The sequence below is a fragment of the Aquarana catesbeiana genome, linkage group LG03 (assembly GCF_042186555.1).
Source record: "Aquarana catesbeiana isolate 2022-GZ linkage group LG03, ASM4218655v1, whole genome shotgun sequence".
Taxonomy (NCBI): Eukaryota; Metazoa; Chordata; class Amphibia; order Anura; family Ranidae; genus Aquarana; species Aquarana catesbeiana.
In genome coordinates this window covers 547,557,196-547,584,338 of record NC_133326.1, presented here as the reverse complement: position 1 = coordinate 547,584,338, position 27,143 = coordinate 547,557,196, and the positions used below count along the sequence as shown (strand labels likewise).

At 44.4% G+C, this 27,143-nt stretch overlaps 1 protein-coding gene across 1 annotated transcript in view; it reads left to right on the top strand.

The window, feature by feature from the left end:
* CECR2 (CECR2 histone acetyl-lysine reader) overlaps positions 1 to 26,821 on the top strand; it is an 86,244-nt gene extending 59,423 nt beyond the window's left edge. Inside the window, exons 13-18 of the mRNA XM_073621566.1 lie at positions 1,292 to 1,418; positions 2,010 to 2,371; positions 3,824 to 5,330; positions 10,281 to 11,469; positions 23,036 to 23,132; positions 26,018 to 26,821. Of these exons, the coding sequence (XP_073477667.1) occupies positions 1,292 to 1,418; positions 2,010 to 2,371; positions 3,824 to 5,330; positions 10,281 to 11,469; positions 23,036 to 23,132; positions 26,018 to 26,023 (3,288 nt within the window). The 3' untranslated portion in view covers positions 26,024 to 26,821. The remainder of the gene's footprint in view (positions 1 to 1,291; positions 1,419 to 2,009; positions 2,372 to 3,823; positions 5,331 to 10,280; positions 11,470 to 23,035; positions 23,133 to 26,017) is intronic.
* Positions 26,822 to 27,143: the final 322 nt, after the last annotated feature.

Below are 27,143 nucleotides of genomic sequence, written 5' to 3'. Positions count from 1 at the left end.
GTAAGCTCATAGCAGTGCCATAACCATTGTAAAAGCATATATAACATCACACGCAAGCCAGGGAGGTGGCCAACTATTCTGAATTTGGAAAATGTATTTAAAAAAAGAGTGTTTCTCCCTATTGCACAGAGCTAAAAAGAGTCTCCTTAAAGCCATAAGCAATTTATGCTCAGCAGATGGGTAAGGATTTCATGTGATTTTTGGATTGCCAACCTAGAGCGAAGGGAAGAGTTTCCTGCTGATTGATGTGCTGTTTGGTAATTTCTCACTGTACCGTACTCTCTAGGTATTTGTCATTTATATATATGTATATAGGGTCTGTTTTACCTGTATATCTGTCCATCAACTACTGAGATTTCCACAGCTCTGTCATACAGCACAGCCCTGTCTGTCAAAGCAGTAGATCTGTTTTTTGTTTTTGTTTTTTATTTTGCCAGTGACACAGGTCTTGTCCCTTCCCCAGCCTGTGATTGGACAGTGAAATGAGAAACTGATGATCTTTATCACTTTGATTTCCCCTTCTATCAGCATGTCTCTTAGCACTGCAGCACAACTAATTGGGGGTGTAGAGGTGACAGCACTGTATTCCTTAACTGTAACAGAGAATGTGGTGTCAGCCTACTGGATATTGGCAGGTGTAGCTGGATCACAGAATTAAATGTGTTAAGTAAAGAAACCTTGTCACCAGCTTAGAAAAAAACAAAAAATGGTAAAGAACAGAAAAATTAAGTATTTTAAATGCTTAGTAATCTATTATAGTGATCTCCTTAGAAAAACTCCCTTCCTACTTTATCATCATAATCCTCTCCTGTTATGAGAATGTCCAATTACACTTTGTGCTGGCTTTGCTCCTCTGCCCCTTCCTTCATCTCCCTAAATAACATTTTTTATGAAGCTGTTGGGCAAGGCGTAAAGGAGGTAATACTATAGATGTCACTGGAGTGACAGCTCTGAGGTTGCTGACCTCACATCCAAGATGATGGCACAAAACAGTCTCAAGGCTTTTGGATGTTTGCACAAGGAACACTTTAATCGGTAAATAACATGCATAAAATACATTAAATACACACACAGACTTTTAGAAGATTTTTTTTGTTGAAAAAAATGGTCTTGGTGACAGGGTCTCTTTTAAAAACAGGTTGTTGTATTTTTTTTTTCTGCTTGGTTCTGTTGTGCACTATAACTCAACCAAGTAAAGCTTACATGCCTTCTGCACTGTAATCCATGCCCTGGACCAATTGTTAACCTTTCCAATCTTGGCCCTAACTGTGTCCTCTCTCTCCTCTCCTAGTGTCCGATGGACCTGTCCAGAGTGGAGCAGAGGTTATCCTCTGGGTACTATCTTACAAAGGATCAGTTTGTCAGTGACATGAAAATCATGTTTAGGAACTGCGTCAAGTACAACGGGTTGGATAGTGGTAAGTCAAAAAAGGAGAAAACACTGCTTTAAAAACCAGCATCTAAAAATATTGCTGAAGTTCATTGTTTTTTGAGGGAGGTATTGTATAAATATTACATATTCATGATCAACTTGCATCATTCTCACTTTTCATATTGCTGTTGTCACCAAAGTGCCAGGACCATAGACCTTCCTAGCAGTAGTATAACAAAGTATCTGTTCATTATGCTGCACAAGTGATTTGAACCGTGCTCTTTACATTATCACACTAAAGTTTTAATTTCTTACGTTCAGATACATACAAATGGCACTGGTATACAGTCATTATTTCTGCACCTGTAACTATTGCAAGCCTGTGTCCTTAGGAAAATATAAATATAAATATATATATATATATATATATATATATATATATATATATATATATATATATATATATATATATATATATATATATTTTTTTTTTTTTTTTCTCATAAATATTCTACTCTATCCTGCAGTTAAAATTAAATTCTTTGTCACCATATTCATGTCATCAGTCTTCTGTAGGTGGGAGGAAGCATTTTTAAACGTAAATTTGACTAAATCTGAACTTTGTGGCATATTGCAGAGTACACACAGATGGCTGAGAACTTGGAGCAATGTTTTAGAAAGGCGTTACTCAAACACCTTCCAGAAGATGAAGGCGATTCTGATGGCGATAGCTGGATTCGAATCGATAACAGGGAGAAGCCCTACAAGAGGCGGAGCCAGGCAAGGCGGTCAAAGGCCGGGGGTTGGAGAAAGTCAAAGTTGGAAAGTGGACGGAAGAGGCAAAGCTCAGAAAGCAGCTTGGTGCATCAGTCTTCACCCAGCGAGGATGGAGAGGACCATTTGCCACCACCCACCAATAAATCTACAAAAGGTCAATCGTACCCTCACCCCCTGCATTATGGAGGAACGCAGAGGTCGCCTTTCTACCCGGTGGACATGGTAAGTGGTGGAACTTTTATATTTCAATATTAATGTTTTCATCTTTCTGTACAGTTCTATCTAAACAGAGCAGACTGTACAATTTGATTGTAATATTTGGCTAGCTTAAAAGCAGTCTTAAGCTTTTTTTTTTTAACTTTGCAGACTGCCTTTATGCCATGATTTGCTGTTAGCATGCCTTGCAAATGCCAGAACACAATTTGTTAATCATTGATCTCAAATAGTGGTCTAAGTGCCTTGTCTATTAAGCCAGCCTAGGAGATAGAAAAAAGAGAAAGATCTAAAGACCAGTGTTTTGTTGAATTAAGCTGTCCTCATTGTTTAAACAGATCTTCCAAGCTGCTGTGCCAGTGATGGCACTGTACCCCACCACTACTACTCTAGAGCAGGCTGCCTGAAAGTGAGCAATTTGTGCCACCATCCACCAGTGGAAAGGGAGGGCTTTTCCCTGACTGCCAGTGGAAAGGGAGGGCTTTCTCTGACCAGGAGTGCTTTCTTGACCATTAATGGAAAGGGGGCATTTTTATTGACAAACTTATCTGGGAGCATTTTATTGGCTGCCAATATAGAGGGGAGTATCCACTGATTGCCAATATGAAGAGGATCTTGAGGAGGTTGTGTGTGTGTGTTTTTTTTTTTTTCTCAAGTTGTCTTCTAGGGCAGCATCTGAGAGGGTCGTTTTCAGTTGTTTCTGTGGGGGCCAGGCGACTTAGGCCAGGGCTTCCAGGGACCCCCCAGTGTCCTATTCAGCCTGAGGTTCGCTACCCATTGGGAAAGTAAGCAACCAACCGTCCCGCCAGCCGACAAAGGTATCTCGGGATACCCCCCTGCAGTCCTCCTCCAGCGATATGGTGCAGCAGCAAACCGGCCTGCCTGTGGCACGCCATCTAATCTCCTTCCTCTCCCCTGCCTGGGGGGCGGTCAGAGGGGTGTAGCAAGATGGTGTCAGGTGAGCCCAGGACCCCAAGCACGTCTTTTCCGGTGGGTGGAACTTTCGGCAAGGCATTTCTGGTCCGGTGACACAGTTCCTCCCGACGCCATCTTTTTGGTAGGTGCCTGGATGCTGAGGGGGACAACAAACCCAGAGCACAGCTATATCCCACAATACCTTTGTCGGCTGGGGGGGGGGGGGAGAGGAAGGTCGCTTACTTCTCAATAGGGAGCGAAACTTCAGGCTGAAGAGGACCCTGGGGGGGTCCCTGGAAGCTCTGGCCTAAGTCGCCTGGCCCTGACCTTCTCAGATGCTGCCCTGGAAGACTTCCTAGAAAAGGAGTTACCAGGTACCGAACTCTGCTGTGTGTGTTTTTGTCTGTTTTTTTAGGGGGGGGGGGCGGTCTAAGTGCCATGAAAAGTTTTCAAAATACTGTATTGTATGATACTGCTGTGTCTTGGAAGGTTTAGCTGCTGAATGAAAATTGTACATTCATTATTTTTTTTATTTTTTTTTTTCAGCCTATTGCAGGGTGTCCTGAAATGTCAGACAACAAACGACTGGACTTTAGACCCTCTCAGGAGCCACACAATTCTTCAAGACCTTCATTCCCAGTGAGGACACCTGATCATGATGATAAACGCCTTCCAGCCCCATATTCTTCTGGTTATACATCACAGATGGGGCCACTGGTACCAGATCGAAAAGCACCTCCATCTGCTGATTCATACCAAATGTATAGACGTGGACCTCCTATGTGGGATGAAAACAGACAGCCAAGCCACCCTGCTGGTGCTGGGCAACAGCACTTCCCCCAGCCAGCAGGGGCACACTTCATAAGACCTCCGAGGTTCAACTTAAATGGTCGGTACTTGTTCAGTGGCTTTGGGAATTCTATGATGGACAGTCCAGAAATGGTTGAGATGCAGAGATTGACATCTTTTGTTTGTCCTCCTGAATCAAGCTATTCATCGCAATCGATACCCCCATCTTACCCATCCCAGCCTGCATCAACACCGTACCCATCTCAGTCTGGAACCACATCCAACCAAAACCAGCCAGCAGCGTCAACATATCCATCTACCTCATTCTCAACTCGGTCAACACCCCCGCCACAGCCATCCCAGGCTCAGTCCACACCATATCCTACCAAACCAACACATGCAACATTCCCAGCAAAATCTACATCTTCACCATATCCATCTTATTCACCATCTACCCCATATCTAAACCAATCAGCACCCTCATTGCACCCCACCCAGCCGTCGTCTGGTGCATATCCTTCACAACAAGCACCCAATACTCACACAAACCAGCTGTCCCCTGGCCCCCACTCATGCCAACCAGATCCCTCTCAGTCAAGTCAACCAAACTCTAACCCACATTCAACCCAAGCAGGACCTTCACCAAGCATTTCAGATCCAGAATCTCCACAACAGCTTTCCCAGCTAGCATCTGCCCCATGCCCAACGCAACCGGCATCTACATCCCACCCAGCCCAACAAATATCTCCACCACACCCATTCGAGCCTACATCTGTCCCATGCCCCAACTTGCCAAAAATGAATAACTGCCCAACCCAAATAGTACCTCCCTCACATCCATCTCAACTATTGTGTACCCCATACCCAACCCAACCAACACCTCCACCAGATCCATCCCAGCCATCTGCTATGTCTAGCCCTACTCAACCATTGTGTAAACCCTGCTCAACCCAATTGGCACCTGAGCCATCCCAGCCACAGTCTACCCCCTACACATCACAGCAAATTCCTACCCCCTACTCACCCAAGCTATCTCCTAATCTCTCTCCATCCCAACCAGCAACCTCATCTCTGCCAGCTCAGGCACAGTTAGACCTTTGCCCATCTTCACCACCATCTAACCCCCACCCAACCACACCGCCCCTTACACCATACCCATCTCAGGAAGGACTTGCTCCTTACCAGCCAAGTGAAAAACTAGGCTTAAATAGTAAACCAGACGTGAGCTCTGTACCTTCTGACCATCATTTGTTGAATGAGAAAGGTAAAGTAATATGTAAACACTTCATGCTTTCCAAATGTGTTTAGATTGTGGAAATATAAATCAAGTCTACATAGTTCTATTCTCAGTCACTGTTCATTTTTGTCAGGCCTTTGCTTCTTTCAGTATAGCTTTATTAAAAGTGTGTATATATAATATGTGTTTATATGTATGTATACACACACGTTTATATAGATAGTGTGTGTGTGTGTGTGTGTGTGTGTGTGTGTGTAATATAAATATATATATATATATATATATATATATATATATATATATATATATATATATATATATATATATATATATATATATATATATATATATTTTATGAGAGATCTCCAAAATGTGTGTGGGGGCTTTATTTTTATTTTTTTTTTCATCCAGTAGGAAAGCATTAAAACTGCTTATCTTAATCATGCAGTATATGACACAATACATGTAGTCCTAAGCCATATATGTTGCTACCTTCAGGTGATTGGACACTGGCAGAAGCTTTGCTGGGAACACCACCAAAGCACCCCCGTATAACCCCACTCACTCTGTGGGACTCACATTTTTTGTGTCCTTAGATGATGAACTTCTGCTATGAAGAAGTTTCTAAACAATTTGTTGTTCGCTTCTCTGCACTACTTTGACTTCTATCAAGCTCCACCAACTGCTGATTGCCTAAGTGCTCCCGATCAGTATTTGGATCATTTACCCTTGATGTGCATCTTGCGAACCGTACCCGGACCCCTAAGTAGTGGGTCAGCCTGTAATAATTGTTTTGGGCACTGGATTCTGCATTTGACGCTCACCTTGGCATGTGGTCCAAGTATAGTGAGCTCAAAACTTGTTTTAAAACCTCTGCATTTGGTGTAAGTAAAACAATCATTCAAAACAAAATCAATTGGTGTAATCTCCTTAGTGTAGAAATCTGCAAACTGTTCGTGTAAAAATTCTCTAAATATCCACAAATTCAAACAGGTGCGCTAACTCTTATGAAGTGCATAATAAAATGTAACACATTGTGCAAAAAACATATAAAAGAGCTTATGTGCATAAATTAATCCATATACAAAAGAAGTGCATTAATAAAAAAACAAAAACCTAACAAAAATTAATAAGCCAACTCAACCAAGCGGATCTACTCCTGCCTTTTGACGCCACTTCAGAAACCACCACCAAAATAAAGTGATCAGTGCAATAAACTGTAGTCCAAAAACCGTGCATCTGGCTATCCAAATTTATGCAGATCTCCCGCTGCCTGTTTTCAGCTACTTCAGTGTACCTCCACCAGACCAGAGAGCACACAAGTTGCTTACCAGAGATTGTGGCCACACATTATAGGCTCACACACATTGTAAATCACCCCTCTGGCCATGCCACCACAACTCAGCCCAACTCATGTGCCACAAAATGTAGATTAAATGCCTCCAGTACTGCTTGCCACTCAATGTTCCTCCGACATAAGCCGTTCTCCTTCAAAGACAAACTCCCAGTGCATGAACCCATGTAAATTTTATTCACAAATAGAATTTACACTTCAAGCATATCAAAATCGGTGCACAGATTGCAAGCTGCTCCAGACCACAGCCATGCGTGATGACGTTGCTGCCCAAGCTCCGCCCCAGAGCATAGTTGCACTATGCAAGAGAGACCACAACAGGATGCCGGTCAGAGTCTGGGTTATAGTGGCTCCATTCCTGGACATGCAAATAACCACTTCAGTCTGCATTTATTTCATGAGTACCCCACAGGGGATCCCCGCACTTAGCAATGGATGAGACCAGGCGCAGAGTAGCTGGGGAATAAAAATGAATAATAGCATTTGTGCTACAGATGGCACTGAGGAAAACCAGCGACACACACAAAGTGATAGCAGTTCCCCTGCACCGGAGCAAATCCTATATTGACAAAGCTCCCTTCCTCTAATTCTAGCTTACTCTCAGGCCTGCAACAGATGGTCAATCTGACCAAGGCGGATTGCATCATTGCTAATAGGCTCAGGCAGTGCATTTTCAGGGCGTATGCTTTCAAACTTTCCGAGGCGTATGCTTTCATGCTTCCTTTCCTATTAGGGCACGCATTCCCGCAGATCTGTCAGTTATTCTTGGGCTTTTCAGCATTAAAGTGTTGCTATACCCACAACAATAAAATCAGTCTGTATATGCAGCAAAGCATGCTTGTTATACTCACTGTGGAACCTAAGAGGTTATTCCTCTGCATTGTGTAAAAAGGCTGTTTGATCCGGTCTTCTCTGATCCTCCCATTCTTCCACTTTCCCAAATCCATCTGCTGATAAGACACAGCCTTTGGAGTCACTCTGCACGTGCTTAGTTTGGTGTGTATTGCTAGTTTTTCTTTTTTCCTTGAGAGGGTGCATGTGATCAGCACTGTCCAGACAGAAGGTCAGGGGTAATGCAGCCTCATAGGACAGTCAAAATCCAGCCGCTTTGGTAACTCTAGATAACCTTGGGCCGATCAATAGAAGTCACAAGACTGCTATATACTGCTAATAAAAGGTATTTATCAGTCTATATTTACTAAAATAATTGCATTTTCATGTTCTGTGTACCGTGGGAGACCAGATATAGTGAATGCAGGGTCCTGGGTTTAGTAACACTTTTTAAGCATCTATTTTGCATTTTTGCAGATGCCACCTAGTCCTCTGTTACTTTTGAAAGTTTTACCAGGTGGATCCCCAGGCCTCTGCTGATGCAAATTTTGGTCACAAGGTGCTTCAAACTGAAAGTTTTGGGTCTGTTTGCTATGCCGTTGCTAAAGGTTGTTGATTGGGGATGTCCCGTGGTCTATGATTACAAGTCTTGGGTCCTGCACTGTATAATTAAGATTATGGGAATATTTTGGAGTACTTAGAGTGGGTGAGGTCTTGGGAGGATGCACTGGGCTGTTCCCTGCAAAGCTTTTGCCAGTGTCCAATTGCCTGAAGTTGGCGTTATCTAACTCGTGGCTCATGCACATTCGCCAGCTCACCACAGGTCGTCGATTGCGGCCAAATCTTTATTAAAGAATAATCATATCACAGAAGACCTTGTGCAACATTTTCAGAGCCACGCAGGACCCCTTCGCCAGGCATGTCTTCTGTGATGTGATCATTCTTCAATAAAGATTTGGACGTAATTGACGGTCCATGGTGTGCTGGCGAATATGTGCATTTGATCTGTGATGTCTCCAGTTGCAGCTGGTTGTTGCTGCAGCACCCGCTACTCCTAAAGCCTTATCCAGGAAAGTGTGCGATGGGAATATTGATACTACTTTAAAACGCATCGTCTATGACCACAAGTCCCGTATTCTGCACTGTACTTCACGATATTGAATTTTTATAAACTATTCAAAATTCCTTGTGTTTATTTTTTTTGCCATTGGTGCCACATATGGGAAAGTGTTCCTTCACTTCTGTCACCAAAAAAAAAAAAGTTGAACTCTGCCTTTGGACAGTTGTCACTGGAAAAATATGTCCATCATCAAATTTTCCTTTACAGCCTGTTTCTGTAACCACTGTAAAATTGTTAATTTTACAATATTTTCTGTTGCAATGACCAATGGGGAGGGTAATCTCCCACAGCTGGGACACCGGAATAAAAAAAAAACTGACATAGGTTCTGACCCTTTTATGCCCAAAAACTAACAAAATTGGCTAAACCTATACCATAACCACTTGTTGACCAGCAGGATGATGCCTGCAGCTGCAGTCAGCTCTTGTAAAAGAAATCTTGGCAACTAACTAGCCACTGAATTGCTTTTACAAGCAGCTGGAGAGGACATCCCCCTTCAGCTTCCGCTGGCTGATCATAGAGACAAACAAAGACTGGAATCACTTTGTCTCTGTTATACTGAACTGGAAATGATGACCTTACTTTATCACCGGTTTCCCAGGATGTAAACGGCGCTATTTTTAAAAATGAAAAGGGCAGAGGAGGAATCTGGGGTCTTATAGACTCCAGATCTCTCCATAAAGAGTACCTGTCAGATGCCTATTGCTGTTGCAAGGATGATTACATTCCTTGTGACGGCAGTAAAAGTGATCACAAAAAAAAAAATCTAAAGCAACACTATAAAGATAAATGAAACCTTTTAGTGGCCCCGTCCTCCCATGCTTGTGCACAAAGGTAAACGCACGCGTCGGTCCTGCGTGCACGCAAAACCGATCATCCCACACATGAGGTATCGCCGCAAACGTCAGATCATTGATTTTGTCAGATTTTGCTGTTTCTGTATCGGGGAGATTTTCTCTCATTCCACTACTGGAGATGCAACAAAAAGAGAGAATATCATAAAATCCCCTTTTTAGACCGTTAACCGAAGAAAACAATTTTGAGTTCAGGTGACAGTGGTCAACTGCATACATGGTGTATGTAAATCTACCCATTGGTTGGGGCTCAGATCACAATAAAATCATGACAGAGGTTCTAGCCCTTCCCTTTGCTATCCAAAATGTAGATATAGTTTATATCTGAACTCCAGGGTCAGCAAATATTGTCCAAGTACAAAAGGTACATGTCACTTTTTTTTCTCTCTCTCCTTGTGCAGAGTGTCTGGTCTTATCTCTGCCCCTTCCTGTAGATTTCTGCAGGCAGCCTGTAGTGGGTGAAGCCTGCTGGCTCCCTCCCACAGCTCTGCTCACCGCACAAGCTATGTAAAGCCCAGTAATTTCATGGGTACTTTTACAAAGTAATATTGTTTGCAAAAACATTTGGTGCACACAAATGTTTATAAGTTTTGGGGGTTCAGTGTTGAGATATTGTATGGTTGATAGTTTAGGTAGAGTTAGAATTTCTCAGGACTACTGCAGATAAAATGTCTCTTGACATTTCAGTGAAGTTCTCAGGGGAGTTTTTTATTTCGTGAAATGAAATTTGCATCTAAAATGCAGTCCTTCGTTGCAAAAATATAGAATTGCTCTCATTGTTGCACGACTCTTATTTGAAAATGTACTTTGTTTTTTAGACTCGCCTCTGCCTTCACCATCATTGCCTCCTCCAACTCTGCAAGCAGAGACTCCGCTCACACCAGATGTTTCACCAACTACAAATGGAGGGCATGTGACAGTTCTGCCCACCCAGGAGAACCCTCTACCTCCAAGCAACACATTGCCTAGTGATGTGAAGAATGGGGAAAAGCAGTGGACTTCTGGAATAGGCAGCCAAGTTGAAAAGGACATGGATGCAAAATCCGGCTCTTATAATGGTTTTGATGATGCAGCTGTGGCACAAAAGCCAGTTGAGATGCCTAAGCTGAAGGAATCATTGCTTGGTGCCACCAAGACAGCACTGCAGCCAGTTAAACACCAAGACACTACACCGCACCAGCCTTCAGTAAATACTTTTGCACCAAAACAACAAAATGACACGGCTCCCATTTATCCATCTGGTGGTCACAAACCTGGACCCGTTATGGACCATAGTTTTGGTTTTCAAAGGCCCCCTGGTTATCAGCCATCTCCGTTCTCGCCTAGGTTTGGGAATGTACACCAACAGCCTCACCAAGCATCATATCCTCGGTACCACCACCAAGCAGAGGCATATCCATACCACCACCCACAGCATGCCCAGCAACCCTATCAGCATTACCAGCGCCCTCCATATTCCACTCAGGAATACCAAAGTTGGCATCACTCTGCCCAGCAGGCTCCTCCTCATTCAGGAGGCTATTCTCAGTCGAGTGGTTCAGTAGGCATGCAGGACATGGGGGACATGAGGAATCTTCTAATGTCTCCTCTGCTGGAGGGAGAACCCAGGGCAGTCCCTGGTGACAGCTCAGAAGAGATGGAAGAAAAGAGTGAAGGTTCTTTGGAGAGGCCAGAGAGCCCAAAACAATTCCTGGACTTGGACAGTCACAAAAGACAAAGTGGGAGCTTTGCCTATGGCCTACCAAGCAATTGGGGCAGCTCAAACTTCCGACCGCCATCCAATATGATGACTCACTCTCCTTACCTGTCCCAGCATCATTACCAACCCCATGGGTACCCCCAGCAGCCCTTGCATCCAGCTCACCACCCTGTGCATGGACAAACCAATGGCCAGCCTAGAATGGTACCCAGTTACTCACACATGGAGAACAGGGGCCATTTCCATGCCGTGATGATGGAGCAGAGAGGTAGCATGCCGCAGTTCCAGGAGATGTACCATCAACAAGGGTAAGATTAAAAGCAGAACATTGTTTTACTAGTAGGAACTATTAACGTGTGTCTAGACCCAAAAACAAACTGTACTATCTTGCAGCTTACAAGTCCTTAAATGTGGTGGCTGTATTAGTTTTCTTTTCTTTCTCGAACATCACGGGACACAGAGCCACAGTAATTACTGATGGGTTATATAGGTATCACTGGTGATTGGACACTGGCACACCCTATCAGGAAGTTCAACCCCCTATATAATCCCTCCCCCTTGCAGGGATACCTCAGTTTTTACGCCAGTGTCTTAGGTGATGGACGTGTAAAGATGTCCTGTGCTGAGCTCCAAAGGGAATATCCTAAGATCCTATACTGGGGCAAGCCAGGCGAACCGGATCCATTCAAAGTGTCTTTTCATGGCCGAATTGAATGGTACCCGGGCCTCGTGTCCGAAGAAACGAGGTTTTACCCGTAATGCTTCTCTTTTTAGAGAGCTGGACCCCGCAGATCAGAAAATGGCTTTAAACTTCCTAATTTCTGGCGAGGTGCTTTACGGTCCCAGAACTGTTGGATCCCCCTACTGATGGGGGCCCCAGTCTCTGACGGTTTTTTCAAACGGAGCCCACCATGAGAGGTGAAGATTGGGTCTGTGTAAACAGCACCCTGCGGCTGGATAAGGTAAGAGGAGATTCCACAGAATTTTTGAGTTCTAGTGGCTTTTCTCCTTTAAGGTAAATGCATGCTATGCCTATTGTGACCACCGGGGGCTGCCAAGAGCACAAACCTACACATGCTGACTGACTGTCTCAGGTGTTCAGTGCTGATTATGTCCCAGCATCTCAAAGCAGGCTGCAAGCAGGTAAGGTGGAAAGGGGGATTTCTCATGTTTGAATGTTCCCCCCAGGCTAGAGAGGGGCCACAGGGGTCTAGAAAGTGGTTATACCACCCGGGCTCTGCGGCCTAATGGCCGCCATCTCTGAAGATAGCTGTTCAGGCAGATCTTGTTACCAGTCTCCCTCCTTCCCCTCATCCCCAGCCTTTTCTCCAGAAGCATGACAGGAGAGTCGGCAGTGCGGGAAGCGCTTGTTTTTTTTCAAAACTCGAGGGGGGGGGGGGGCGGTAGAGGAGGGGGCGGGATGTCAGCACAGAGTGTTTAGACTCCCACTCAGGCCAGCTGCAGGCTATTAAAGGCACTCTGTACAGGTGCACTCAGCCTTCTGAGAGACACAGAGCTGACGGTCGCATGTAAGGTGGGACACAGGCATTCTCCTAGGCAGCATTTACTGAAGTAACACCAGACTGAGCATTGGGTAGCAAGGCTTTTAGCCAGACTACATCGCTCAGCGGGCAGTGTTCATTTGTATACCTCACACCTTGTTGCTTTGCACTATGGGTAGAAGAGGTTCAAGCACCCCAGGAACCAGAGACACTAGGGGATCTCGTTCAGGTTCTGAGGGCCCCCTGTCGGCAGCATCCTCCCCCCCCTAAAGATGGGCCAGGGACGGCTAGCCAGGGAGAGCCATCGGGGTCAGGGGCTACACCTGCTTCTGGCACTTCAGCCCCTGTATATATTACACAAGAGGTTTTTTCCTCAACCATTAATGGTCTAGAGGAAAGATTAATGGCCGTGATTACGTCTTCACTCAGTGGAAGAAAACGCACTAGGCTTTCCTCTGTTCCCCAAGACCCTCAGACAGAGGAGCTCTGGGATAAAGGAGATGAATCCCTTTCAGAGGATCGGGATGGGATGGATGATTCCTCTTCGGAGGATTCAGGTGGAGAGGGACCCTCTGCGACTTCCCAAGAGGAGAAAGTCTTAGTGCAGATCCTCACTGGATTGGTCCGCTCCACATTTAAGTTGCCCATACCTGAAACTGCTAAAGAATCCTCTTCTGCTTTGGGGTCACTGAAACCTTTCCAAGCAGCACATGCTTTTCCTGTTCATACTTTACTTGAAAAGCTTATTTATTCTGAGTGGGATCACCCAGACAAACGTTTTTTTCCGCCGAGAAAGTTTTCAACACTTTATCCGATGGAAGAAAAGTTTATTAAAATGTGGGGAATACCGGCTATTGATGCAGCCATTTCCTCCGTAAATAATAGCCTGACTTGTCCTGTAGACAATGCTCAGATGCTCAGGGATCCTGTAGATAAAAGGATGGAATCCCTATTGAAGGATGTTTTCTCCTTAGCAGGATCAGTGGCCCAACCTGCAGTAGCAGCGATTGGAGTCTGTCAATACTTAAGAGACCATGTTAAGCAGGTCATCAAAGTATTACCTGAACAGCAGGCCCAGGGGTTTGCTAACCTTCCAGCGGCCTTATGCTTTGTGGTTGACGCCATTAGAGATTCTATCGTGCAAACCTCCCGTCTTTCACTGGGGTTGGTGCATATACGTAGAATCCTATGGTTGAAAAATTGGTCAGCCGAAGCACCATGTAAGAAGCTACTGGCTGGGTTTCCATTTCGTGGTGCAAGGTTGTTTGGAGAGGACTTGGATAACTATATCAAGAGAATCTCTTGTGGGAAAAGCACTCTCTTACCTGTCAAGAAGAAGAGTAAGCGTCCCTCTTTCAAACTGACTCTTTCCCCAGCACCGGGGGGCTTCAGCCTCCAGGCAGTCTCGACGGCCGCCTCCATCGGGGTCCAGAGACAAGAGTCAACCCCAGGGACAAAAGAAGTCTTGGGGAAAGAAGCCTACTAGGCAAAACACTAAGACCTCTGCATGAGGGGGCGCCCCCGCTCACTCGAGTGGGGGGAAGACTGCGACAGTTCTCAGAGCTCTGGCACGAGGACTTCCAGGACAGATGGGTAGTCTCCACGGTAACCTTAGGGTACAAGCTGGAGTTTCAGGAATTCCCTTCTCCTCGGTTCCTCAGATCAAATGTTCCCAGAGACCCAGAGAAGAAGCAGTCGCTCCTTCTAGCGTTAGAGCGACTTTTGTCGCAGGAGGTCATTATGATAGTTCCCGCAAAGGACCAGGGATTGGGCTTCTATTCCAACCTTTTTACGGTCCAAAAGCCAAATGGGGATGTCAGGCCCATTTTGGACTTAAGGGATCTGAACCGATTCCTAAGGATTCAATCCTTCCGCATGGAATCAATTCGAACAGTAGTTCCCACCCTGCAGGGAGGAGAATTTCTGGCATCAATAGACATCAGAGATGCATATCTGCATGTGCCCATTTTTCCTGCTCATCAGAAGTTTCTGCGCTTCGTGGTAGGAGGGCGCCATTTCCAGTTTGTGGCTCTGCCTTTTGGGATAGCCACTGTACCTCGAGTGTTCACAAAGATCTTGGCTCCTCCTCTGGCCAGATTAAGGGCTCAGGGTATAGCTGTCATAGCATACCTAGACGACCTGCTCTTGATAGACCGGTCGGTAGCCTCTTTGAATGGAAACTTGAGGACCACAGTCAGGTATCTAGAACACCTGGGTTGGATCCTCAACTTAGAAAAGTCTTTCCTAAAACCAGTAAGAAGACTGGAGTATTTAGGTCTGATTATAGATACAAGCCAGGAGAAAATATTTCTACCCCAGGCAAAGATCACTGCTTTGAGAGAGCTGATTCTGACAGTAAGGACCAAGAAGGGTCCCTCAGTCCGCCTTTGTATGAGGCTACTAGGGAAGATGGTGTCTTCATTCGAAGCAGTTCCCTATGCTCAGTTTCACTCAAGAATGCTGCAACACAGTATTCTGTCGACCTGGAACAAGAAGGTTCAGGCATTAGACTTTCCGATGCACCTGTCGCATGCGGTGCGTCAGAGCCTCAATTGGTGGCTCATACCGAAAACCTGCAGAAGGGGAAATCCTTTCTACCGGTTACCTGGACGGTGGTAACAACAGATGCCAGTCTGTCAGGTTGGGGAGCAGTTCTGGAACAGGCTGCGGTCCAAGGGGTATGGTCCAAGACAGAGAGGACCTTACCCATCAACATTCTGGAGATCCGGGCGATACATCTAGCTCTAAAAGCCTGGACTATCAGGCTACAGGGTTGTCCGGTCAGGATCCAGTCCGACAATGCCACAGCAGTGGCTTATGTCAATCATCAGGGAGGCACCCGGAGCCGAGCTGCTCAAAAAGAGGTGAACCAGATCTTAGTCTGGGCAGAGATGCATGTGCCATGCATATCGGCAGTTTTCATCCCGGGAATAGAGAATTGGCAGGCGGACTATCTAAGTCGCCAGCAGTTACTTCCAGGGGAATGGTCTCTGCATCCCGACGTCTTTTGGGCCATATGCCAAAGATGGGGGGTTCCAGATGTAGATCTCTTTGCATCCCGATTCAACAAAAAGATAGACAGATTTGTGGCAAGGACAAAAGATCCTCTTGCATGCGGGACGGATGCGTTGGTGATTCCGTGGCATCGGTTCTCACTGATTTACGCATTCCCGCCTATTCTGCTACTACCACGACTCCTTCGCAGGATCAGGCAGGAAAGGAAGTCGGTACTTCTGGTGGCCCCCGCTTGGCCCAGAAGGACTTGGTATGCAGAAATAGTAAGGATGACGGTGGGTTCCCCGTGGACCCTACCGGTACGCCCAGACCTGTTATCTCAAGGTCCAGTGTTCCATCCTGCCTTACAAACGCTAAATTTGACGGTTTGGCTATTGAGACCCACGTTCTGAAGAGTCGTGGGCTCTCAGGTCCTGTCATATCTACCTTGATTAATGCAAGGAAGCCAGCTTCCAGGATGATTTATCATAGAGTCTGGAAGGCTTATATAACCTGGTGTGAATCCAGAGGTTGGCATCCCAGGAAATATGTCATAGGTAGAATCCTTGATTTTCTACAGATGGGATTAGAGATGAAGCTGGCCTTGAGTACCATCAAGGGCCAGGTTTCTGCTTTATCAGTATTATTTCAGCGGCCACTTGCTTCGCATTCTTTGGTCCGAAACTTTATGCAGGGGGCGATGCGTCTTAATCCTCCGGTTAAAGCGCCCCTAAACCCCTGGGACTTGAATTTGGTCCTGGCTGTGTTACAGAAACAGCCTTTTGAACCAATAAGTCAGATTCCTTTGGTCTTGTTGACAAGGAAATTAATTTTTCTGGTGGCCATCTCTTCTGCTAGAAGAGTATCAGAATTAGCAGCTCTTTCCTGTAAGGAGCCTTATTTGATTATACACAAGGATAGAGTGGTACTACGCCCTCATCCTAGTTTTTTACCGAAGGTGGTTTCTGATTTTCATTTAAACCAAGACATTGTTCTACCTTCCTTTTTTCCAGATCCCTGTTCTCCGGAAGAGAGATCTCTACATTCGTTGGATGTAGTAAGAGCAGTTAAGGCCTATCTAGGGGCAACTACTCAGATCCGCAAGACGGATGTTTTGTTTGTGCTGCCAGAGGGTCCCAATAGAGGACAGGCAGCGTCAAAAGCTACCATTTCTAAATGGATTCGACAGTTGATCATTCAAGCTTACGGTTTGAAACAGAAGATTCCTCCGTTTCAGATCAGGGCACATTCCACAAGGGCTATTGGTGCTTCTTGGGCAGTGCATCACCGGGCCTCTATGGCTCAAATCTGCAAGGCCGCAACCTGGTCTTCAGTTCATACATTCACCAGATTCTATCAGGTGGATGTGAGAAGGCATGAGGATATCGCCTTTGGGCGTAGTGTGCTGCAGGCAGCGGTACAGGGTCCTCAGGTCTGATTGCACCCTACTTGGTCGTGGTTCCCCCCCCTCAGGTAGCATTGCTCTGGGACATCCCATCAGTAATTACTGTGGCTCTGTGTCCCGTGATGTTCGAGAAAGAAAATAGGATTTTTTAAAACAGCTTACCTGTAAAATCCTTTTCTTTCGAAGGACATCACGGGACACAGAGGTCCCGCCCCTCTTCTAATACACTATATTGCTTGGCTACAAAACTGAGGTATCCCTGCAAGGGGGAGGGATTATATAGGGGGTTGAACTTCCTGATAGGGTGTGCCAGTGTCCAATCACCAGTGATACCTATATAACCCATCAGTAATTACTGTGGCTCTGTGTCCCGTGATGTCCTTCGAAAGAAAAGGATTTTACAGGTAAGCTGTTTTAAAAAATCCTATTTTTTCAAAACATTTACAGCATGTACAGGAAAATACCTGTTCATCCTGTGAGAATTCTAGAGTCTTGTAACTTCCTGGTTACTGAACTGAAATCTCAATGCTATCAGCTTTCCCAACTATCTTCTGTGCAGACTTCGAATTCACTGTCCCTGCTGAATCTATTTTGTCAAGTGACCAATCTGGGTTCTGTGTTTTTTTGCATTGTAATTATTTCATGCAGCCGTTTTGGCTTGCCATGGTAAACTTCTTTCTTTTTTCTTTTTCTTTTCCTTTTCCTTTTCCTTTTCTTTTTCTTTTCTTTCTTTTTCTTTTTTCTTTCCTTATTATTTCTGTCTAAATATCTTCCCAACTCCCCGAAATGCTTTATCCTCCCAATTCCCCATATGCCACTCTCTCGCTATGAACGCAGTGCTCTCCTTCACCTCCTCAGTGCTGCTAAGTGCCTCATACCGGTTTATTGGAAAAGCTCTCGGGTCCCGAGTGAAGCGGAGTGGATGGGGAAGGTGAAGGAGATAGTGGAAGCGGAGGAGTGGCTTGCCACCTGTAAAGACAAGCGAGAGAGGTTTGATTCCATATGGGCAGGTTGGAGGGAGCATGCATCTGGATCGGCCTCAATTTCTTTCAGCTTGGACATAGCTTTGCTGGCACTGGCAGACCCCTCATTTAAACAACTAGCCTTGGCAGACTGTAGCCCATCCAATGTCATCTAATCGGGTACCACATCTAAGTAGCTGTGAACCAGGTGTGAGCACTGCGACTATATTCCTGGAGTGTGAACAGGAGCCGAGTCACAAGATAGCTCAATTTATTAGAGAATATTTTTCTGTGAGCTTTATGCACATTTTAGTTTATTTCCCAGAGAAGGGGTCTCTTCGCCCTTCTGTCAGTTGAGAGAAGGGACGTGTCCACTGGGATTGAGAGTCCGGGACATAGGCGTTCCCTTGTGTTTAATAGCGCCAAGGTAGCCCTTGGATTCGTTAAAATAACTGTTACCTATAGTGCGAGTGATGACCCCTGGAATTATTATACTCTGTATACCTATATTGTTACTGTTCCTTCCTTCTGAAAGCCCAATTATAGTTGATTAATCTGTTTGGCTACAAACATACATACATACATTTGGCTTAATGTACCGAATGTTTCTGTGCTAATGACCTGTTTCACTGAAGCTGCCTTTTCCAGGTTAAATAAATAAAATATTTGAAGAAAAAAAATTGGCTAGCCATTTGAATCATTTCTACAAAATTGTTCACATATGACATAGTCCTAAAATTGCACTCCATGTAGCTAAAGAAACAAATTTGTAATGCAGTTCTGTATTTGTTTAAAAAATGATTTTTAATTTAGACGGTATAAGTACCTGAATCTGTCTAATTTTGGTTTTGTGTATAATGTCATCTAACACTGCAAGATTACAGGCTAGAGGAGAGAGCAGACTGGTGATTGTCCTTCATTGTCCGTTCAGCAGTATGGGAGTAGATCCTTGTCTGAGGAGTATTGCTTAGATGAATTGGAGGATCAGGGACTTGGCTGTGTGAGACTGGGAGAACAGAATGACTCCCACGACGCAAAATGATGTTGCTTGTCCAGCGTTTTATGCTCCAGCTCAGTTTTCATTTAGTATGCAATGAATAATATCTCCACTAGGTGTCAGATATTTTGTACATCACAAAAAGCTTTGCCCCCTTCCTTTTGATTAATTGGAAACAATACATGAAGAAACATTTGAAAGTGTGCTTTAAAAAATGCAAATTGCATCTGTCTTCTAGGAGGGCAGGTGACTTTTTTTTTTTTTTTTTTTTTTTTTTCCCCCGGTTGCAGCTGTGAGCTGGGCAAGAAGAGCCATACTTTTCACTACAGAGCCATTGCAAATCTCCATAGTGTGCTATTTTGTGTAGAGTAGGTAAAATCCCAAATCTCCCCAAAGATTTACCAGGGCTGTGTAATCCACACCAAATGTTTTTAATAAACACATTAAAATAAAAACTGTGCTTAAAGCTATCTACTACCCTATTATCATCAAAGTTTACATCAGCTAACACATAAATATATATAATATATATATATATATATATATATATATATATATATATATATATATTTTGATAATACATCTTCATCGTGAAAATATAATTACAAAAAAATTCCAACAAGTCTCTTAGTGTTCCACTGTGGATTATGATTCAAAACACCACTTCCATATTGCCCCAGTGTCAATCACACCTTGCTCTTTATGCTCTCACTTTAAATTCTGACCCGTATGTCATATAGGTCAAAAGAGCTTTCCCCAATCTTTCCCTACCAGGGGGCAGAATACCTCAGGATTCTTCCTCTTGCATTTCCAGGGATATACTGTTCCCCTTCAAGGATCTTTTATTCAAAATGCCTCCTTATGCCTGTTTTGTCTCCTTACCGCTTATATTGGCTTTTTTTCACACGGCTCAATAGTAGGAAAAAATGGATACTGCAGATCAGACCTACAATATCTGTGTCTGTAACCAAGTAATAAGCTGCCTTCTCCCTCTGTAGAAGGTACACATTGGCTTGTCCTGGAATTCTTTCTTTTCAACTAAGCCGAATGGCAGATGACTGGTGACGTCCTTACCAGGCCCATTTTTGTAGGTAGTGTCGCCGCACTATAACTAAGATTATGTATGGTGGATGTGGGAACACATGACAGTGCTGATGAGCTACTACGATTTCTAATTATTAAAGGCTAAGTTCGCCTTTTACAAAAAAATAAGTGCACATCTTTTTGCAGGTAAAATAAATGTGCATTTGTTTTATTTTTTTTATTTTTTTTTTTACGCAGCAGGCTTTGCACCCAAGATTAGCAGAATGCAGGTGCAATGCCAGGCTCCTGCAGACACCCAGTACAGGTGTCTGCCCGTACCTCTCACTGGCAGACAGTTACTATATGGCAGGAAGAATCACCAAACTGAGGACGCTCACCGCCCTCGCAGTTCATTGAGCACTACAAGCTGAGAGTAGATATAGTTTATTCATTCACAAAACTATGTGAATGATTGACGTGGTCATGTGTGCGGAGCCCCACACGACCACGCTGTGTTTGGGGTTTTTTTTTTTTGTGTGTGTTGTGTTTTTTTTTTTTTTTTTTTTTTTTTTTATATTCGGACAGTGGGTGCGGGAGGAGGGGATTGGGGAAAGGGGGAAAGTTAGGAGTGCAGGAGCTGGAACGTGTTACCTGTTCCACCCTAAATATGGGTGGAACAGGTAACATATTCGAAAAGTAAACTTCTCCTTTACGCTCCATTCACACCTGGGTGTTTTGGGATCGCGGCAGAATCGTTGTGATTCTTCCCGCGATCACAACACGCACATTCAGGTGCCATTCATTTCAATAGCACCTAAAACACGGTGCGGTTTTGCTGCGATTGTTGCACGGTTTATCGCATTGCATGAAGCTTATCACCCAAAAGAAGCTCCTGCTCCTTTTTGGGGGACAAGCTTCACGCGATGCGATTTGCTGTGTGATAAATTGAGCAACAATCGCAGCAAAACCGCACTGTGTATTAGGTGCTATTGAAAATAATGCCACCTGAACCTGCGTTTTTGTAGTGCGTTTTGAGATCGCGGACAAAATTTCAGCTAATCTGCCGCAATCCCAAACTGTCCAGGTGGAAATGGAGCCCCAAGGTAGATTATTGTGTGAGCGCATATCACATAGTATTGTACAGAGTGGCCCTTTACCTCCTCTTCTGGGGTCCCCTGCCAGCACTCTCTGCTCCTCTTCTCTGAGTGCCCCCATAGCAAGATGTGTGCTGGGGGGGGCATCCATAGACACCCACACAGTGTGACTCGGTCCCACCCCTCTCTCTTCTCACAAGATTTGATTGACGGCAGCAGAAGTCAATGGCTGCCCCGTGTCATGTGAGAAGGGGGAGAGAGAACAGCGCTGCTGCAGATGGGCACAGCATTGGATTGATTTCGGACTCGGGTAAGTATTTTAAGGGTGGGTGGTGTAAGGAGGAAGTAGTAAGACATTTTTTAGCTTTAAGGCTCCATGCACACTGGAGCTCATAAACTGCACTCTGTTAGCCTATGTGTCCATGCACACATGGACATTATTTTTTAGCTTTAATGAGCAGTGAAGTTTATGGGCTTTTTTCTGAACGCCAGAAGTTCGCGTTCAAAGTGCCTTTTTCCACCGCTAAAAAACGACAAGTGCCGATAAACGCTCATAAACACACGTTAATTAGCATTCGGCGTTTTATTATTGCAATGCATTGTGAGATTTTTGGAGTGTCCTCTGTGTATTTTTATTAAACGCCCATAAACACTAACACTAAAAAATGCTCATAAACGCTAGTACAAAACACTGTTAAAAGCACGTTTTTCAACCGGAGTTTTCTGCCAGCAATCTGGCGTCCAGAAAAAGCGTTTTTGAGCTTTAGTGTGCATGGAGCATAACACAGCAGATGCGTTAAGGTAAAAAAAAATCTTGACTTTAGAACCATTTTAACTTTCCTATTCTTTTAAAGACTTGTATTTTTTTTTCTGACAAAAACATTTGTTTTAAGTCATTTTTTCACTTTATTCAAAACTTTATTCATCTTTTACACTGTAGTGTCGTGTGTGTGTGATTTTTGTTTTTTCTGTTTTTTCTTCTTTATACTGTATTTCCTATCCTGTGCAAAGAGAAAAGCACCGATAGCTGCAGCTGGGATAGGCTTGTTTAAAAATAAACTACATGTGACCACCCTGATTGGTCGTGGTAAACACATGATTAAGAACCACACTGATTGTTTTCCCATCATTGGTTGAGCTGTCGGTGACAGTGCAGTTTTGCATCTAGGAGCAAGAACCTCTGCACACTCCTTGCTGTCAATTAATGTTCAGACATGGTTCCCTGTCTAGAAGGGTTGCAGAATTAAAGGGGTTGTAAACCCTCAAGGATTTTTACCTTAATGCATTCTTTCGGTCTTACCTGAACCCGATCTTTCCAGCGACGAGAATGAGCACAGCAGCTCCAGCTGCTCTTTTGGGTTCTCATTGGGTAGATTGATAGCAGCAGGAGCCATTGGCTCCCGCTGCTGTTAATCAAATCCACTAACTCGGGGGCGGGGCCGAGCCCTGCTGTCTGTCAATGGACGCAGCAGCAGGGCTCGGGAGCACGCCATGGGGGCACACGACGCGGGGAAGAGCCAGGAGCGCCGCTGAGGGACCCCTGAAGAGGATTGGGGCCACTTTGTGCAAAACCCTTGCGTGGAGGAGGCAAGTATAACATGTTGTGTATTTTTTTTTTTTTTGTTTTTGTTTTTTTTAAATAAACTTTTACAAACCCTTTAATTTACCATTTGGGGTTGGGAATGGGTTAAATGACATTCTAATTAAGAAACCAGTAACTGGGCTTTAAAATGTCCCACTTTCTCCTGTTTGTATTCTGAATGGCAGGTGCTGTGTCCGTGTTGCACCTACACATCACTAACTTGAAAGGATTCAGCTATTGGAATTGGGTAGTTACTCTTGTGAGACCACCAAAAATACATTGTCGCTAATATGACTGTTTTCCTCCTCTTCTCAGAATGCGTCTCCAGATGCAGCTCCCACCTTTCCACAAGGGAAGAGCCCTCTCACTGGGGGACACAATGCACAGACCACCCACAGTGCCCCTGGACCAGGTGAGTAGCTGCTAGCATTTATTTTACTCATTTTATACCTTCACCTATCCGCCAACATATTTCACAGTACTGTAAAGCTAACCTATAATTTGAATAAAAGTGAACAAACACTGGCAATAATCTAACCCGCCTGGATCCTGGGAACACACCAAACAGGCATGACTTTTCCTGACTTGGAGCCAAGCTCCTCCTACTTCAGCAGTCCTGTGTGAATCTCGTGGGCATTTAAACCCTCATATTGGACTGCTGAATGGCGGAGACTGCGTATCCTTTTGGGTGAGAAGAGGGAAGGACTGGACAGGTATTGGAGATGTCAGAAAAGTTTGGTATCCTTGGCCTAGATCCACTGTTCACACAAGTGGTGGAGCGACCCTCCTCCTTGCAGTCTGTGTGGCTTGTTTTCTAAGTCTTATGCTTTCTTTACAGTCTAAAAATACACTGGTAGGTTAACTAGCTTCTGCCTAAAATTGGTGGCCTCATTTGTGGCACATGCAAGTAAATAGCTCAGTGTTCTCTGTACAGCACTGGGCTATGTCAGAGCTATAGAAATGTTTTTAGTAATAATAGTGTGCGACTATAGCGGGGACATTAGTAGTGTGTAAGCTTCTCTGGTTCGGAGGTTGATGTGACTGGCTGTGTTTTTTCTGCAGAGTACTGCAGAATGTCAGAGCTATATATACACCAATCAGCCATAGCATTATGACCACCCACCATAATATTGAGTAGCTCCCCCTTTTTGCTGCTAAAACAGCCCTGAGCCATCTAGGCATGGACTCCAGAGTAACATCCGCATGAATGGCAGGACCCAAGGTTTCCTTCCAGCACATTACCCAAAGCATCACACTGCCTCTGCTGGCTTGCCTACTTTCCATACTGCATCCTGGTGCCATCTGTTCCCCAGGTAAGTGACGCACATGCCACCCGGCCATCCACGTGATATAAAAGAAAATGAGATTCATCAGACTAAGCTGTCTTCTTTGCTTCATTGCTCCTGTGGTTCAGGTCTGATGCCCATTGTATGTGCTTTTGGCTGTGGACACGGGTCAGCATGGACACAGCAAACAGCGATGCACTGTGTTTTGACACCTTTCTATTGGAATCAACAATTACTTTTTCAGCAACTGAGCTGCCATAGCTCTTCTATTGGATCGGACTACACAGGCCAGCCTTTTACTCCCCACATGCATCAATGAGTCTTACCTGCTTATGACCCCGTCGCTGGTTTTCCTTCCTTGGTCCACTTTTGGTGGGTCCTGATGAACGCAGACTGGGAAAGTCCCACAAGAGCTACAGTTTTGGTGATGCTCTGACCCAGTCGTCTAGCGCAGTGGTCATCAACCCTGTCCTCAGGGCCCACTAACAGGCCAGGTTTGCAAGATAACTGAAATACATCACAGGTGGTGATATCATTTGCTGCAGTGGGCCCTGAGAACAGGGTTGATGACCACTGGTCTAGCCCAGTGTTTCTCAACTCCAGTCCTCAAGGCGCCCCAACAGGTCATGTTTTCAGGCTTGCCATTATTTTGCACAAGTGATTTGATCAGTTTCACTGCCTTAGTAATTACCACAGCCATTTCATCTGAGGGAAATCCTGAAAACATCACCTGTTGGGGTGCCTTGAGGACTGGAGTTGAGAAACACTGGTCTAGCCATTACAATGTGGCCCTTGTCATAGTAGCCTCATTGTAAGCTTGCCCCCTCCCCCCCCCCCCTCCCCCCTCCCCCCCTTTTTTTTTTTTTTTTTTTGCTTTCTACACACCAACTTCAGGGACAACATGTTTACTTGCTGTCTAATCTATCCCACCCACTTTCAGATGCCGTTGTAATTAAATATTTAATGTTATTCAATTTACCTATCAGTTTTCATAAGATTTTTGTTGATCGGTGTAAATTTATAATAGTATTAGTGAGTGTATGCTGCTCTGGTGCAGAGACTGATGTGAATGGCTCATTGTTCAGTGCTACAAAATGCATATTGCCAAAAGTTTTGGGACGCCTGCCTTTACATGCACGTGAACTTTACTGGTATCCCAGTCTTAGTCTGTAGGGTTCAATATTGAGTTGGCCCAACCCTTGCTGCTATAATAGCTTCAACTCTTCTGGAAAGAGGTCAGGACTCTGTGCAGGCCAGTAAAGTTCCTCCTCCCCAAACTCTCTCATCCATGTCTTTATGGACCTTGCCTTGTGCACTGGTCCAAATCATTTGATGGAAGGGGGATTATGGTGTGGGGTTGTTTCTCAGGGGTTGTGCTTGGCCTCTTAGTTCCAGTGAAGGGAACTCTTAAGGCATACAAAAGACATTTTGGACAGTTTCATGCTCCCAACTTTGTGGAAATGGTTTGGGAATGGCCCCCTCCTGTTCCAACATGACTGTGCACCAGAGCACAAAGTAAGGTCCATAAAGGCATGAATGAGTGGGTTTGGGGTGGATGTACTTGACTGGCTTACACAGAATCCTGATCTCAACCTGATAGAACACCTTTGGGATGAATTAGAGCGGAGACTGCAAGCCAGGCCTTCTCGTCCACATCAGTGCCTGACCTCACAAATGCGCTCCTGGAAGAATGGTCAAACATTGTCAGAGACACACTCCTAAACCTTGTGGACAGCCTTCCCAGAAGAATTTAAGCTGTTATAGCGGCAAAGGGTGGGTCAAATCAATATTGAACCCTACGGACTAAGACTCGGAGGCCAGTAAAGTTCATGTGCGTGTAAAGCAGGTGTGCCAATACTTTTGGTAATATAGTGTATGTCAGTATAAGGAGTATAATAATAAAGTAATGGTAACTGTCGCAATGAATTGCATACTAAGCGGTTTCTGCACTTGCCTGACATTAGGATTATCTGTTTCACAAAGCTTTTTCTTGATTTTCTCCTTCCTACAGACCTAGTGGAATGAACTCGACAGATTCAGTCTTTATGAAGTGTAGAAGGGAAGAAAGCCCACTAGCTCAAGTTTCCGTTGCCCATTCTGGGCCTGTGTGCCTTCTAGGATTCCCTACCAATGTGGCCTAATCTTGGAACTACTGCAGCCCCCCTACGAAGTGACCTCTTAAATAGCAGCCCCAGTATGTGGTTGGATAACACTGAATTGCTCCGGGGGGGCCGGCTCATAGACAGCTATTCTCAGGAAGTGAGGAGCATGGTTTCACTGCCTCCTCTGTTTACAAGCTACGTCTTGCTGCCTTCATCCACACGTTTTTTTCCCTGATTTTTGTGCTGGAGTTTTTTGTCCTTTTCATGTTTCTTTTTGGGATCTTTTGTTTTGCAACTAATGTATTATAGAGAGTTATGGAACACTTCTTTCCAGGCACCATTGTGGGTGAGCAACATAGACTGCCCAGTGATGAGATAGATTCATCAATTTAGGAACCAGGAAAATAAAATACAAGTTGCCTTTTGTTTTTCATGGGTATGCGTAACTGGAACAATAAATTTGTGGTATGCTTAATTGTTATGAAATGTTTTTTGGTAAGTTTTTTTTCTATTAAGGTTTGAGTCCAGTAACAACATTTTATACATTGCAGCTGTCTAAGCTCCTGTTTTGTGAACATTCTAGCTGTGAGCGATTGCAAACAGTGATTCATCTTTGTTTAAAATATCGAATGAGGCAGCACACATGGTATTGTTTCATGGTTTTGCGATCTGCTACAACTCTCAGTAATTAAAAAAAAAAAAAAAAAATACAATGAATCAGTGATGAATGTAAACTTGATTTTTATAATCCGAACTGTATTGCAGTTTTGCACAGATATTTGAGCGATCAAAAGCAGTTGGCAAAATTTCATAGCAGCAGAGTCAAAATTAAGTGTTTTTAAATCCATTACATAGTCTCTGGTTTGCGACTTGATTGGTTTATCATTGATTTGATATCCTATAACATGACATGTGGCAACCATAAGAGAGGCAGTCACAAAATCATAACAATCATTTATGGGACAGAGAAAAACCAAAAAGACAAATATTGCACCTGACCATTCCTGCGATCTGGTGGCTGCATTTGTTTTTCTT